The sequence below is a fragment of the Acanthochromis polyacanthus genome, chromosome 18 (assembly GCF_021347895.1).
Source record: "Acanthochromis polyacanthus isolate Apoly-LR-REF ecotype Palm Island chromosome 18, KAUST_Apoly_ChrSc, whole genome shotgun sequence".
Taxonomy (NCBI): Eukaryota; Metazoa; Chordata; class Actinopteri; family Pomacentridae; genus Acanthochromis; species Acanthochromis polyacanthus.
This window is the reverse complement of record NC_067130.1, coordinates 25,626,767-25,643,344: the sequence shown is the minus strand read 5'-3', so window position 1 is coordinate 25,643,344 and position 16,578 is coordinate 25,626,767. Positions and strand designations below refer to the sequence as shown.

General features: G+C 40.0%; 1 protein-coding gene across 2 annotated transcripts in view; it reads left to right on the top strand.

Annotated features, from left to right (window-relative positions):
• LOC110964377 (ras-specific guanine nucleotide-releasing factor RalGPS1) overlaps nucleotides 1-16,578 on the top strand; it is a 106,305-nt gene that overhangs the window by 81,192 nt on the left and 8,535 nt on the right. For both annotated transcript variants that reach the window (XR_007937736.1, XM_051938899.1), the window contains exons 12-19: nucleotides 3,085-3,211; nucleotides 4,617-4,768; nucleotides 4,942-4,990; nucleotides 5,587-5,667; nucleotides 7,628-7,733; nucleotides 9,809-9,901; nucleotides 11,447-11,552; nucleotides 11,645-11,736. Coding sequence is in view for 1 of the 2 variants with exons in the window: in XM_051938899.1 (XP_051794859.1) it covers nucleotides 3,085-3,211; nucleotides 4,617-4,768; nucleotides 4,942-4,990; nucleotides 5,587-5,667; nucleotides 7,628-7,733; nucleotides 9,809-9,901; nucleotides 11,447-11,552; nucleotides 11,645-11,736 (806 nt within the window). In the remaining variant the exon portion in view is untranslated. The remainder of the gene's footprint in view (nucleotides 1-3,084; nucleotides 3,212-4,616; nucleotides 4,769-4,941; nucleotides 4,991-5,586; nucleotides 5,668-7,627; nucleotides 7,734-9,808; nucleotides 9,902-11,446; nucleotides 11,553-11,644; nucleotides 11,737-16,578) is intronic.

Below are 16,578 nucleotides of genomic sequence, written 5' to 3'. Positions count from 1 at the left end.
TTTTCTTTTAACTGCATCTTTTCATTAAGTTCACTGATTAATATAAAACTACTGAAGGCACTATTTTTGAAAGCACTGTACTTCTACACAGTATGATGAGCTAAAACTTGATGACGCCAGCCTAACATCCTGTTGATTCTAAATACATTTTTATACAAAGTAAATCAATCAGTGAGACCACATATGAAACATCTGCAATCTTTGCACTTCTACAGTCATGTTTATGTTTGTAAGTGTGCATTGTTTGAGAAGGATTCATCCTACAATTTCATTTAGCAGCTCAAGGTATGTTCCAAAAATCAGCTCTAAGTCTTAAAATGGTTGCTAGGCAGTCTAGAAAATTGTTTTCTTGGATAAGGAGAATAACTGCTTTATCATTTAGTGAAGTTTTAATGCCTTGTATTTTGCTGAGTGCGCTGTTCTCAAGTAAGCTTCACTGCTCCAAACCAGCATAAGTCTTTACAAGCCAATAGAGCAATTAAGCCACATGACGGCAGCATCTCTCCCAAGAGGGATCACAATATCCCACCACATTACACAGATTCCCTTAATTTTTACTTTACTGCATTATTCGTGATTACAGAATTGTGAACGTGCAAAACTTTTCCTCTTGCTGGTTGAAAAGATTCTAATTCTGAACAATTTCCATAGCACATCATCTTTTTGGGAATGTACCAGAATTACCCCAAAAACATACCGAGCAGATACAATTAGATATAGCTGCCTGTATGTCCTCTATTGAGCATTGCTGTGTTCCTGTTTCTGTCTCTGTCAAGACTCTTACTTACTACAACAAAATAACTCCACAAGTGTTCCAAGTTAAGCTTACTAAGACACAGACAGCCCAGCTTGATCCAAACTGGTCACATCAAGCTAGCTGAAAGGCCCCAGAGGGTTTACAGTGAGAGGGAGCAGAGAGTGACTCAGAGGTTCCACTGGCACAAACTGCATATAGTCACAGTACATCAATTCACCAGTCCACCGGCGGTCCTCCCAGGAGGTAGATCTGTGGTTGACACATCTATTTACATTCAAACAATCACTGTTAGGGGTGTAACAGAATGGTCAACTCACGAAACAATACGAAATACGAAACAGGGCTCACGATACGAAATACTCACGATATGAAATAAAGATTAAAGAAAATCTCCAACAGTAGGAAGTTATGCAAAAATCTTATTTTCATTATTTTCTTCCTTATGCAGACATACAAAAAATAATGCTGCATCAGTACAAAATAAAGCGTGTTTTGTTACGGTAGGTGAGGAGGGTCAAAAATTATCAGTCTCAGTGGTGCGCGGCGCCCCTTCACAGTTTTTATTTTGTGCTTTTATTTCGTGCGTCTTTGAATTTTATTTTGTCATTTTTTATTTCACGTAATTTCATGGCACAAAGTTTCGTTACACCCCTAATCACTGTACATCAAACTTGTAGATAGAGTCATTACAATAGCCCCTGATTTCAAGGTCTTTATGTAGACTCTCCAACTAGTGGCTTTGGTAAAAAGCATATATAAAACAGCACCTAAATGCACCAGCAGCACTCATGCATCCCTAAACCATGATACTGCTTCCACCATGTTTGACAGTAGGTACTGTGCATGCAGGAGACAAACTTCATCTAGCCTTCTGCGTACCCTTGCATTTGCAGGAGGAAGATAAAGCTGGAAACTGGACTCATTTGACCACAGGATCTTCTTCCAATTCCTGGTTGTCCTATTCTTGTGTGCCTGGGCCCAACAATGCAGGCTAACCTCTGTCTCACATTGATCAGGGGCTTCTTGACAGGCTCATAGGACTTTAAGCCATGATCTAAAAGTCAGCCACACACAGTGTGGGTGGAACACTGGACACTAGTTTTGTTTGACCTCTGCTGCTGAAGTTACTGTGATGTGACTTGCATGTGCAGATCAGAACAGGATGCAGTCATTTCTTGCTGAAGAAGCCCTTGGACGTCCAAATCTTGGTTCATCTTCCAGGCTGTTGTTTCGTCTGTATTTCTGCAGAGTTCAAAAGGGAATATTTTCTTGCCACTGTTGCCTTAGGGCTCGCTCTGGGGGTTCAGCCATATGGGTTCTGTAAAGCGTTTTGAGACAATTTGAATTGTAATTGGCGCTATACAGATAAAATTGAATTGTATCCCACAGCTGAAGGACTGCATCTGCACTTCATAGCTGAGAATCTTTATCTTCAGGTGTGTTTCTTAGGATAGGTTCTTTGTTTTAGCCGTTTTTGTCTCTGAAGAACTTTCAAACGTGATGACGTAATATAGACACAAAGCACAGCAACAAAAATTGTGTCTTTTAATAAAAAACACAAACTCCATTAATGGATTACTGGTACCAAAATGATCCAGTACTCAAAATTTCTTATGCATTTTTATGAAACCAGTCAATTTAAATTTTTTTATGGCTTTTTTAGGATTTGTTTAGTGTTTTGGCTGTGACTGTACCAAAAGACACTGCAGTTATTCTTAATGGAATATTTCACAAATGCAAGGGGTGTCCGAAAACCTTTTTCCACCGCTGTGCAATGGTCTTACAAGTGTATATAGAGTTTTGTTTGTCACTGTGCATGACATATATAGAATGACAGCAACATCCAGAGCAAAGAAAGAACTTGTCAGGCCTACTCTTGCTCTTTATGCTAGCTGCTTTGAACATGAGGTAATAATTGAAGGATACTCAGGTAATGTTAGCAAACTTTTGTCTTCATGTACTTTTCTTCTCTCATCTGGTCTAGTGTGTTGGCACAGTAAGAGGATGCTATTCAGAGACATTTTTATGATAAAATCCATGTCAAACAATAAAGCGAGAGATAATAGGATTTCAAAATGTAGAAAGAGGGGCATGTTTCCCCATACTCAATGGAAATTGCACCCCTGTTATCTCTTTGTTTTCCTAGTACATATTTTAAAACTGTGTGGAAGAAGCTGAAAGGGTAGCGAGAAACGTGTCTGAAGACTTATGTCAACACCTCCCACTTTGTTAAAATCAAGAGATCACACAGTCATATGTAATCTTACCTGTAATCAAACAGCACTCTTTCAGCAGATAGTAATGTTGAGCTGTTGTCTGTATTTCAGGTCTGTCTGACGTATCTGTCTCTATGAGGTATAACCGACGGCCTACCTGCCCTGACGCCTCCGTAGGGGTTCATATTTCCACGCCCCCTCCCTCCCACCACAGAAAGAGCCATAGTCTGGGAAACAAGTGAGTAAAACAATGTTTACCAAGGTTAGATTCAGTATTTATTATACGTAAAAGCCTAAGTAAGTAAGACATGGGGCATCTAGTACTATAGACAGCTACAGGAAACACTGATAAATTTGTGTCCTCCTCGCCAGCTCTCTGTCTGTAGTTGTTGGAAAAAGAAAAAAGCCCTGTTGTTTCTACATTGAAAATCTTCATTTGTGTATAGATTCCAAGCTGAATATTAGTTAGTGACACGGAGAACGTACCTTAGACTAAATAAAGCTACCTGACATTCCTACATGTTATTTCAGTATGTACACCACAACACAGACTCTGCACTGGTTAAACTACACTGTGGCAGCACATGGTGCTGGAGGAAGAGCTAAAATCTGCATGTTTCACATTTAGCATTTCATCTCTATTTTATTCCGACAGGTAAACAGCTTGTAGTAATCACAATAAGAGGATAGCTAGGAGCCAAAAATAAACTGGTCTTAACACTGTAGCAAGTTGAATAAAACATTAGTTTATGTTGTTAACCTGGATCATGGTTCATATTTGTTCCACTTTAAATGTTTCTTTGTTTAGAAAAACTTGCTTGAAGGACAAAACACATTTGTCAGCATTTCTGTAAATGTGCCAGAAACTGCAGTCCTTCAGCAGGGTTAGAAATTGCCAACAGAAGGCAACAAAACGGCAAAAAAGATATGGTTAATGATTCACACTTAAAATAGCGCATTTGAACCTAAACTAGGTTCAACCATAGACTGTACAATAAAGATGGACATAGCAACTGGCAACATACTTCTACACATCTGTCAGGTCACCTATTCCACACAGATTCTAAGTTTTTACAGTAGGATTACTTGTCATGAAGCTTCTCAGGATAAATCCTGAGCTCTACAAGAGCTGTGAGGAAATTTTTAAGATAAGCCGGTCTTTACACATGCAGTTACATTTCGGTGTTTCAGTTGTGTAAGGGAAGTGAAGTTATGGAGGTGAACTTTTTAGCAGCTCACTCTGACTAAAGTTACATTCTTGCAACTGATAAATAGTGGGCAGTCTCCTGAATCCATAGCTCTATTCACTGCAGTTTTAGCCAACAGTCCTAATATTCTACTTAGGTTGGTGCACATAGTTTGTGAATGCGGTAGGTTACCATAACGATCAGAGACCCTGTGGTCAGACTTGGCCTCAAAGCTTTTAATCTTGTGTTGCTTGCTGTAACCTTTACCACTATATGTGTTAGTTGAATCTATATGTTCTGTGGCCCGAGCAAAGACTAATGGCTAGTGTGATTTGAGAACTGAAGCAAGACAAGTTGGGAAAAAAAATTGCTTTTAACGAAATGTTCCCCATGAGTGTGGTGTCTGCTGTATTTGCATGTATTCCTGATTGCCTAATGGTTGATCTCTGTCAACAGTATGATGTGTCAGTACGGCATGTCGGAGAGCAGGAGTGCTACTTTCCCCATAGAGAAAGCACGACACCTGCTGGATGACAGCTTCTTAGAATCTCAGAGTCCAGCCAGAAATGACCCACACAGTACATCTGTGTCCAATGGCCTGTCACTAGGTATGTGTGTGCTGTATATGTATGATACAAATAATTTTTTGCTTTTTAAGACTCAAATATACATTAAAACATTAATTGAAATTCTGTTTCATGCCAAATTTTATTTGACGTCCTCTGGATTGTTTTCTTTTCTTACAAATTTCATCTTTATTTTTCTTTTTTCCTCCCAATAGGCAGCAGTGAGAGCTCATTTGGGGAGGAGCTGTCACCTGGAATGGAGAGGTGAGCACCATTCACCACATGCTATAATAACTGTTAAAAATTTTATTTCTCTGTGATATTACCAATAAAATATATCCATAGCATGAACAAGAATTGTTTGAATGTTCAGATAAAAATCTGAAAACAAAGCAAAATATTTCTTTGTGCTTTTGTCATATTTAAACAACTTCACTGTCTCAAATATTACCAGCTTTATCCTGTAAACTTTGTGTTTAAATTCTCAATATTAAATTTATTTTCTTTCTTTTTAATTTGTAATGATTGTATCTGTGCCTGCAACATGTTCATTATATATATCAGTGTATTTAAATTTTGCTAACAATCCACAAGAAATTAATCACACTGTATATCTATATCTGTGTCTTCAAAAACATCAGTCTAAAATTCATGTAAATTATTTGTAACTCAAAGTGTCAGATTTCAAATAGGGTTTGAGTGAACTCTATGACATGCTTAGTCATGTATCTCAGTAAATTGTTTGAACTGGCTTTAGCTGACTTCTTCTGCGTACACAAAATACACTGAACAGTTTTTTCTAACCACAAGGCCAATTCCATGAGTCCCTCAGACTGACTGTGACAATGTGTGATAAACAGGGGCCGTATGTACGCCACACTGGGCCCCAACTGGAGGGTCCCGCTTCGCAACTCTCCCAGGACCCGCAGCTACATTTACAGGTACAGTGAAGTGTCAGAGCAAGAACTCCGTACCACTTTAAAGAAGAGTGAATTCATTCTATACATTCTACTTACATGAAACATAACTTTACTAGTTATAGGCACTCTGGCTGCATTTTGTCTATGCCTAAAGGGTCCATTCGCCAAATCAAAATTAAAAAATGTTTGTTCAAAATGAAACATATTAGTTAAAAGTGTTTTAATTAGGACTGTTTCTTCATAACCCTTCTGTGGAGGGATAGCAAAACTGGAACATCAGTGCAGCAAGCGCACTGAAGTTAAAAGAGACTTTGTTGGAAAAAATAATACAAGAACAATTTTTGTTCTGTGACATTTTCTGGTGAAAACTTTTAGATTAACATAGATATGTTTTAAAAGTTGGCCACTGGTGGCCTTCTACAAGACTGCTCCTTCACTGAGTATACTGAAAATCCATTTTAGGCACACAGCCATGGCTGAGTAAACAGGACTTTAACTCAGGGAAAAATCCTCATGACATTGTTCAAGCATGAACGCTCAAACTCAAAAATTAGTAGTAGTAGTAGTAGAATTAAGTGTGCTTAACTTTAGGCTGTTAAATGTTTTCATAGAAAAGATTTAATCTGGTCAGCAATGTAGATCACATCTTTAGCTTGCTATACTTCACTGCTACTATCTGTGTCACTCACTGCAGAGGTGGTGTGTTTCTTTGTTTTTGTTTTTGGTCATCTTATATTTATTCTACATACGTGTTGTGTATAAGATTGTATTATTCATTGTTTGGACAGTAAAGCTAGTTAAAACAGAAGACATGCCATCATTCAAAAGACATAAATATGTATAGTTTGGACTCTGGACTATCATAAAATCAGATTCATTATTTCATAATTTATATAATCACACAAACAAGTCTAAATATCTAAGAATCACAAGTAAAGTTTATATGAAGAGTTCATTTGCAAAAACAGGTAACTCCGTTTTCAGAAAACTCATTTTTTTTATTGTTTACTTGAGATAATAATAACACTAATAATTTCTTTTTTCCTTTATTTTGTCATGTATTTTTCTACTGAGTCAAATCCACTCAACTTCAGTTTGATTGATATTATCTCAAGTAAACAATAAAAAAAGTTTTCTGAAAATTTATCAAAATGGACTTATCTGTTTTTGTAAATTAACTCTTCATATATTGTGTTGAAATATTTTGCCATTTCTTGATATTATGGATAATTCAAAGCTAAATGTAGTGATAACTATAAATATCCAACTATAAATATCCAGAGATGCACAACATAAAAATCTGAAAAAATTCATTGATTGGCCAGGGCGGTTCTGGGATAGACTAGAGTTAGGTAAAGACGAAATCTGCGTGGCTAACTGTAGGCCAATCAGTTCATTATTAATAATTTTATATTTGCATTTTGTCATCCAAATGAATCAAAAAAAGATGTGTTACAGTGAATAGCCCCATCAGTGTAGATATGCAGCATGGCAAGTTATTTGTACAGACCTCTGTACTGTCACTGTGTCTAGCAATTGTCCCTCAGCTCTTTCAATAAACCTCTGGTGAGTGTCTCATCTGTGAAACAGCTGTATAGTTCATAGACTAAGCTCATCGTTGGCAGTTTTAGAGTTTGATCTCCTTTTGGGTTTTTTTGTTTTTCTTTGCAAGAATTTTTTTAACATACATAAAAAATATATACTTAAATGATGCCATTTTAACATATGTATTTACACATATAGCTGTTGATGAAATGACACTAAAATAGCAAGTTTTGATCTAGACATCTTCTAAACTGTCACTTTTAAACCAAATCTAATTTGGTATTTCTTGTTACAGAACCATTTGGACCTCTTTCAGATGTCTAATCCATGGAAAATTGCTCAGTTGGTTATTGTCTTGAACAGAAAATTGCACACACTGAATTCAGAGTACTGCTTCAGCTGCTGTTCAATACTCTCCACTTTCCATTGTCCTTAGCTCCACTGCTACCAACTCATGCTATGGATGCAGCGATTCTGGCAGTGTAACCATTGAAGGACCCCTGCGAAGGAAAACAATGCTGAAGGAGGGACGAAAGCCCAAAGTATGGTCAGCTTTGTAAAAGCATTTCACTGCAGATTCTGCACTGAAGTTGTTCTGTTAGCCTCAGATATACAGCGACTTGCAAAACTTTTAGGCATGTGTGAAAAAAATGCTGTTAACTAGTAACTACGAATGCTTTCAAAAATGTAAGTGTTAATAATTCATTTTCATCAATTAACAAAATGCAGTGAATTAACAGAAGAGAGATCTGAATCAAATCAGTATTTGATGTGACCACCCTTTGCCTTCAAAACAGCATCAATTCTTCTAGATACACGAGCACACAGTTTTTGAAGGAGCTCGGCTTGTAGGTTTTTCCAAACATCTGTCTCTTCATGTAATCCCAAGACAGATTTGATGATTCTGAGGTCTGAGCTCTGTAGGGGACATACTATCACTTTCAGGACTCCTTGTTCTTCTTCACGCTGAAGATAGTTCTGAGTGACATTGGCTATGTGTTTGGGGTCAGTGTCCTGCTGCAGAATAAATTTGGGGCCAATCATATGCCTCCGTGATGGTATCGCATGATGGATAAGTATCTGCCTGTATTTCGCAGCAATGAGGACACCATTAATCCTGACCAAATCTCCTTCTATGTTTGGAGAAATACAGTCCCAAACTTGCAAGAAACCTCCACCATGCTTCACTGTTGCCTGCGGACACTCATTATCGTACCACTCTCCAGCCCTTCAACAAACAAACTGTCTTCTTCTACAGCCAAATATTTCAAATTTTGACTCATCAGTCCAGAGCACCTGTTTCTTTTTTCTACACCCTAGTTTCTATGCGGGCTGCACAGTGGAATAGTGGTTAGCACTTTCGCCTTGCAGCAAGAAGATCCCTGGTTCCAGTCCCGGCCTGAGCCTAGGATCTTTCTGCATGGAGTTTGCATGTTCTCCCTGTGCATGCGTGGGTTTTCTCCGGGTACTCCGGCTTCCTCCCACAGTCCAAAAATATGCTGAGGTTAATTGATTACTCTAAATTGCCCGTAGGTGTGAATGTGTGTGTGATTGTTTGTCTGTATATGTAGCCCTGCGACAGACTGGCGACCTTTCCAGGGTGTCCGCTGCCTTCTTCAGTCAGCTGGGATAGGCTCCAGCACCCCCTGCGACCCTAGTGAGGATACAGCGGTGTATAGAGGATGGATGGATGGATAGTTTCTATGCGTTTGTGCATAGTTGAGTCTTGGCCTCATTTCCATGTCCGAGGTATGGCCTTTTGGCTGCAATTCTTCCATGAAGACCACTTCTGGCCAGACTTCTCCAGACAGTAGATGGGTCTACCTGGATCCTCCTGGTTTCTGACCATTCTGAGCTGAAGGCACTGCTGGATATCTGCCGATTTTGAAGGGAAGTAAGCTTGACATGCTTTTTATCTGCTGCACTAAGTTTTCGTGGTCAAGCACTGCATCTACGATCCTCACAATGCCCATTTCTTTGTCCTTCTTCAAAAGAACTTGAACAGCACATCTTGAAACCCCAGTCTGCTTTGTAATCTTTGCCTGGGAGAGGCCTTGCTGATGCAGTATAATTAGATTGTGTCTTGTTGCCGTGCTCAGTCTTGCCATGGTGTATGACCTATGACATGAAACTGTCTTCCACAACATCACCTTGATAGCAGAGTTTAGCTGTTCCTTACTCAGCTTAAAGCCTCCAACACAGTGTTTCTGTTTCAGTTAATGACTGTGTTTGAACCTACATGTGAAATTGATGATCATTAGCAGCTGTTTAGCATAATCGGTCGATCATACACCTGACTATAATCCTGCAAAGTCCTTGACTTTGTGAAATCATTCCTATAAGAATCTATACAGATTTGAAGGAAAAGGGTAGTGACTCCAAATATGGATTTGTTTTTGATTTTTCTTTTGTTCTCTCACTTTGCCTTTTGTAAATTGATAAAAATAAACAATTATTACTTATATTTTTGAAAGCATCCTTAGTTTCTACCATTTTTCCCCCCACACCTGCCTAAAACTTTGGCACAGTACTGTCCTTCACAGCAATTTTAAAAGACATTACAGGATTCGAGTGAGTGATCTGTTTTCAGGATATACATGCATTTGCTGTCTTTCAGTTATCATCATGGACCAGGTTTTGGATCACTTTGTCTGGATCAACACTGACATTCTATGGGGCAAAAGCACTGAGAGCCTCTGAGAGGAAACATGTAAGTTTGATGGTTTCCGATTGTCAGACTTTGTAATTTGATGAGAAGATTTCAATTTTTTACCTTTTAAAAGGATTGCCTGTCATAACTGTCAGATAATGTTAGAATTATTGGGATGTCTGCTCAACTCTTAACTGTTTGGAACTGTTTATATGTCGAAGAATCGCATGTAAAAGCTTCATCTCCCATTAACGGCTCTCGCTTTTTGAGTGGCATCTCAGCCCTCCAGTGAGAAATCTGTGGTGATCACCTTCCTGACTGAGACAGATCTCATAGCAACACCTTGAGAAAGGAATCCTGGGTTGTTCCACTTTCAAAGTGCTAATGAACAATCTGCAGAAACCCTTTGCCTACAGTGGCCGTCAACATGAGGTTCCACACCCAGGGTGCACCTGGGTGCACCTCTCATGTGCTGCCATTCCAGTGGGATGGCTACTACAGAGGAGGTCTTTAAACCCAGCAGCCTCTGGAATTGTGTGAGGGAAACAGGAACAACACCACCTTGTCTTGGAGAAAGTCCAGAATGAGCCCAATGAAAGTGATGCATTGAGTAGGAGTCATCATGCTCTTTCATACATTTATCAGAAAACCCAGGTTTACCAACTGTTACATGAGGACAGTGATCCATTGAAGAAGTTCTCTACAACTTTTCCCTTTAATGTTATCATAGAGAAAAATACCAACCTACAACCAGCCACCTTACAACCTAGTATTTATTGGAACACGTTACATATAATTTTTATGGTTATTTTCAAAATATTTTCAAAAAATGATCTGGTCGGGGCGCCCGTATAGCTCAATGGGTTAAGCGGGTGAACCACGTATAGGGGCTGGTCTCCGATGCAGCGGCCCGGGTTCTATTCCCGCTCACGGCCTTTTGCTACATGTCTTCTCCCACTCTTCTCCCCCGTTTCCTGTCACTCTCTCACTTAGCCTGTCAAATAAAGCCGAAAAAAGGCCCAAAAAATAACTTAAAAAAAATAATCTGCTCTTTCTCTAAAAACATTCTGGCATCTGTGCAGTTGTGGACTTTCCATTTTTGATAGAATAAAGAAACATAGCATAGAGAAAAAATGGCCTCCCTTTCCATAAATTTGTTTTGGATATATTTTCCACGTTTCTTCAATTATCATCTGAAATTTCAATAGCTTATTTATACTTCTAGTCCCCAGTCCCATTTTCCCCATTTATTTTTTTTATATAAATCTAGTTAATTGCTTACTGTTATTTATTCCAGTGGGCTGTGTTATGTGAATCACAGAATTTACTTCCCAGTAGGGATTTGCTTTGATTTGTTTGTGCTGTACTGTAGTAATCCCTTAGTTAAAGATAGAACTTGTGTTATCAGAGCTTGCTTTCTTCTCCTTTGTCCAAAACACATCAAACTGTTAAGTCTTTTCTCCTGGTAAAAGACTCAGCTGTCCATGATGCAGTAAGCACAGGTGGATAAACTCATTTAACATGGTTGGTTTATTATTGCATTGACAGTTTAGTTTTTATTTCTTACTATGAATGTGATCAATTGTACTCCTGTATTTTTAACAGTACAAGTCAAGCCCCTGTAAGAAAGTATGTGTGACAGGATGGATGGTGGTGCTGCCGGATGACCCAGCCAGACCCAACATTTTCCACCTCAATGACCCAGACAAAGGTCAATGTCACACCGCTAACAGAGCTTCTGCTATTATTTGTGTCTTAAGTCCAGTTCAGATACTCACAGAGACAATATGTGTCATTGTACAGGCAATGTTTACAAGTTCCAGACTGGATCCAGGTTTTCAGCTATCATCTGGCACAAAAACCTGGAAGAAGCTTGTAGGAGCAGTAGACCTCAGGTATGTTCGGCACACACACCACACTGTGATTGAATCATGCTTCAGTTATCGTCAAGCGAACATTGAAAATCCATATTCTTTGAAAGACTATATTTAAAATGCAATTGACAAAGTAAAAACTCAACTAAAGCAAATACACCTGGTTAAGTACAGACCTGGCATCTGGCTCCGAGCTAGCGCTAGCTCCATGCTCACACCTCTGGACAGGAACATGCCGCTGGACTATTCTACCTCAACTCTTTATCAACTCAGCACTCATCTCTGCCTGGATTATATGGACACTCTCAAACATGCCAGCATTCTCTATACATCACGTCCTCCTCGTCGAGGCTCTGGCCGCATGTTTTCATATCACTTCTTGTCACCAAACTCCATCCCTTAGCTCTGGTCTTCTTGCACTTTTGCATCATGTCATCACAACAAACAGCATGTGAATCCATCCAGTCTCCGTCCGTTTCTACAGTCCTCCCAACCAATCCGTAACCTGAAACTGACTCTGCTCAACACTCAATCTCTAAACAATAAAGAACTTGTTGGAAGAACTTAATCTGATTCTTTATCAGCCCAAAACAGAAATCAAAACAAACTGGCACCCAATAAAGTGCCAACAAAATTTCGTTTTGTTATTGTCATTGCAGAAATGCAATGACAATAAATATCCTTGAATCCTTGAATCCTTAACTCATTATGCCATGTGGCAAGGGGCATTGTCTTGTTGTAAAATCCAGTAGTTCAGGGCAGGAAAGAGTTTTCCAGCTGATGGAAGAAGACTGTTTTCAGGAGTAGCCCTGTACAAGACCTGGTCCATTCGCTCTTCACACACAAAATTACATTTAATGTTAAAATTTCAATCAAATCAATCTATTGAAGTTTATACGCTGCTCAAAAAGATTAAAGGAACACTTTTAAAATACATCATATTTCAATACGGGAAAAAAACAAACTGGATATTAGCATTGATATGTACTGGTTATTGTGTTAGGAATGAAAAGTGCCACATTGTTTGATGGGAATGAAAATTATCAACCCCCCAGGAGGGCTAAATTCAAGACACCCCAAAATCAAAGTGAAAAACTGATGTGGCAGGCTAATCCATCTTGCTGAAATTCCTTGGCAGCAACTCAAAATGGTATTCAGTAGTTTGTATGGCCTCCATGTGCTTGTATGCATGACTGACGATGCCGGGACAAGCTCTGAATGAGACGACAGATGGTGTCCTGGGGTATCTCCTCCCAGAACTGGACCAGGGCATCACTGAGCTCCTGGACAGTCTGAGGAGCAACCTGATGGTGTCGGATGGAACAAAGCATAATGTTCCAAAGGTGTTCTATTGGATTCAGGTCAGGTGAGCGTGGGGGCCAGCTAATGGTATCAGTTCCTTCATCCTCCAGGAACTGCATGAGTTCTCTTACCACATAAGACTGGGCATTGTCGTGCACCAGAAGGAATCCAGGACCACTGCACCAATGTAGGGTCTGACAATGGGTCAAAGGATTTCATCCTGATACCTAATGGCAGTCAGAATGCCATTGTCCAGCCTGTAGAGGTCTGTGTGTCCCTCCATGGATGTGCCTCCCCACACCATCACTGACCCACCACCAAACCAGTCATGCTGAACAATGTTACAGGCAGCATATCGTTCTCCACGACTTCTCCAGACTCTTTCATGCCTGTCACATGCGCTCAGGGTGAACCTGCTGTCATCTGTGAAAAGCACAGGGCACCAGTGGTGGACTTGCAAATTCCTGTGTTGCCAACCGAGCTCCACGGTGCCAGTCAGTGAGCACAGCGGGCACTAGAGGACGCTGGGCCCTCAGACCACTCTCATTAGATCTCTTTCTGATTGTTTGATCAGAGACATTCACACCAGTGGTCTGCTGGAGGTCATTTTGTAGCGCTATTGCAGTGCTCATCCTGTTCCTCCATGCACAAAGGAGCACATATCTGTCCTGCTGATCGGTTGAGGACCTTTGACAGCCCTGTCAAGCTCTCCCAGACTAACTGCCTGTCTCCTGGAATCTCCTCCATGCGCTTGAGAATGTGCTGGGAGACACAGCAAACCTTCTGGCAATGGCATGAACTGATGTGCCATCCTGGAGGAGTTGGACTGTCTGTGGAACCTTTGTAGGGTCCAGGTATCGCCTCATGCTACCAGAAGTGACACTTACCCAAGCCAAATGCAAAACTAGTGAAAAACAGTCAGAAAACATTAGGAAGGAAAAAAATGTCAGTGGCCTTCACCTGTAAACTCATTCCTGTTTTGGGGGTTGTCTCATTGTTACCCCTCTAGTGCATCTGTTGTTAATTTTATGAACACCAAACCAGCTGAAACTGACTAAAAAGCCCCTCAGTTACTCACTTGACCAGATCAGGATCCCACATGTTTCACTGATTTGATGCAATACTGAGATTAAAAAGTGTTCCTTTAATTTTTTTGAGCAGTGTATATATAGCTATTTTCAACAGCCCGAAGGGTGACCAAAGTCCTTCACAGTGAAAAAAAACTGTGAAGCAGGACAAACAATCACACTCACAGGCAAATTTAGAATAATCAATTAACCTCTGCACATTTTTGGACTGTGGGAGGAAATCCATGCATGCACAGGGAGAACATGCAAAGTCCATGCAGAATGATCCGGGGAAGACTGAGATGTGAACCAGGTATCTTTTAGCTGCAAGGTGAAAGTGCTAACCACCACACCACTATGCAGCCCATAAAATATACAATAAAACAATAAAATAAACAGCAATAAACATCCACCCATTCTCTATACACCGCTTTATCCTCACGAGGATTGCGGGGGGGCTGGAGCCTATCTCAGTTGACTCGGGCGAAGGCAGGAGACACCCTGGACAGGTCGTCAGTCTGTCGCAGGGCTACATATACAGACAAACAATCACACTCACATTCACACCTACGGACAATTTAGAGTAATCGGTTCACCTCAGCATATTTTTGGACTGTGGGAGGAAGCCGGAGTACCCGGAGAAAACCCACGCATGCACAGGGAGAACATGCAAACTCCATGCAGAAAGATCCCAGGAAAGCCGGGACATGAACCAGGGATCTTCTCGCTGCAAGGCGAAAGTGCTAACCACTACGCACTAAAATATATATCCGAAAGAAATAAAAGTAATAAAATGTCGCCATGCCACTAGATATTAAAAGACATTTTAAACAGGAAGATTTTGATTTAAAAATACATAGTTCAATGATGATGCAGATGTCGGTGGGGAGCTTGTTCCAGAGCCTGGGTGCAGCTACAGAGAACACCCGGTCACCACAGTGTTTGTATTTAGACCTCAGTACTTCAAGCAGCCGCTGATTGGATGACCTAAGGGCTCTTTTTTGGTCCTTTAAAGTTAAAAGCAAGGATAATTAAAGTGGAGCAAGACCGTTAAGAGCTTTAAAAACGAACATTAAAGGTTTAAAAAGAATTCTTGCCTAGACTGGAAGCCAAAGGAGAGCGTAGCTCAGTGGGTAGAGTGGCCGTCTCGCAATCGGAGGGTTGTGGTTCGATCCCCCGGCCCGTCGTGTCATGTTGAGGTGTCCCTGAGCAAGACACCTAACCCCTAATTGCTCCAGGGGCGCATATCCAGGGATATATGAAAATCAGGGTCCAGGGGCGCTGTACCCTGTGCTCTGACATGCGAAAATCAGAATTTCCTTCATGGGATTAATAAGGGATATAAAATTTAAAAAAAAAATAAAATAGAAACTTGCTCTGACGGCAGTGTCAATTTATTTGTTAAATTTCAAGTCTCTGTCAAATATCACACCAAGATTTGATCACAAGATGGCGCCATCATCACAAGATGGCACCGTGTACAGCTGGACATCACCTACTGCTGCCACGATTTTATGTTATTACTCCGCCAAGGCACAGTGGAGTTATCCCAGATAGCAAACTATGGGTGAATCAATGTTGAATCTATGTTGAGACCTAACGTCGAAATTATACAGAAAGCGCAAGGTTGATAAAATGTTGAGTCAACGTTTGCTTTTCAACCATAAATCACACTTTACCCAGATAGCAAAAGATATTAAATCAATGTTGAATTAGGGTTAAGAAGGTTGAATTGTGGTTACGGTTGAAGACTGATGGTTGGATCAACGTTGATTCAACAACATTTTGTCAACATTGAAGTTTGTGTTTAAAAGATACCATTGAATCTACATTGTATTTTGGTTTAATTAAAATGTTTGACAGGTCAATGTTTAATTAATGTTGACTCTATGTTTGCAAACATGTAATCTATGTAAGCAAATGTTGACTCAACATTTTATCAACCTTGCGCTTTCTGTATAATTTCGACGTTAGGTCTCAACATAGATTCAACATTGATTCACCCATAGTTTGCTATCTGGGATGTGACGATCGACGTAAGTTTGTCTGTGAATCTGTCTGTCTGTCCGTGTGAAACATTACTCAAAAACAGACGGATTTGGATGAAATTTTCAGGGAAAGTCAGAAATGACACAAGGACCAAGTGATTAGATTTTGGCAGTGATGCGGCTTATAGTCTGGATCCATGGATTTGTTAAGGATTTCCCATTGCTTGATATAGCTGCCGACACAGCGTCGCTGTAACCATAACGTGAACACTGTCAGTTACCTGCTGATGATCACATGATTGCCATCCTACTTCAAATTGACCATGATTTATCAGTTGAAAATCATACAAGTAACAAATGATTAAACTGTGGGGGTGTTTCTGAGCCCCATCAATTCCTGCCGCCCGCTACATGTTTAGATCACGCAATGTAGCAAACCCCAGCCAAAAAATGGTAAAGCTCCTGATATTTTATAAAGCCTTTATTTGCATTCAGCCATCAGTCTT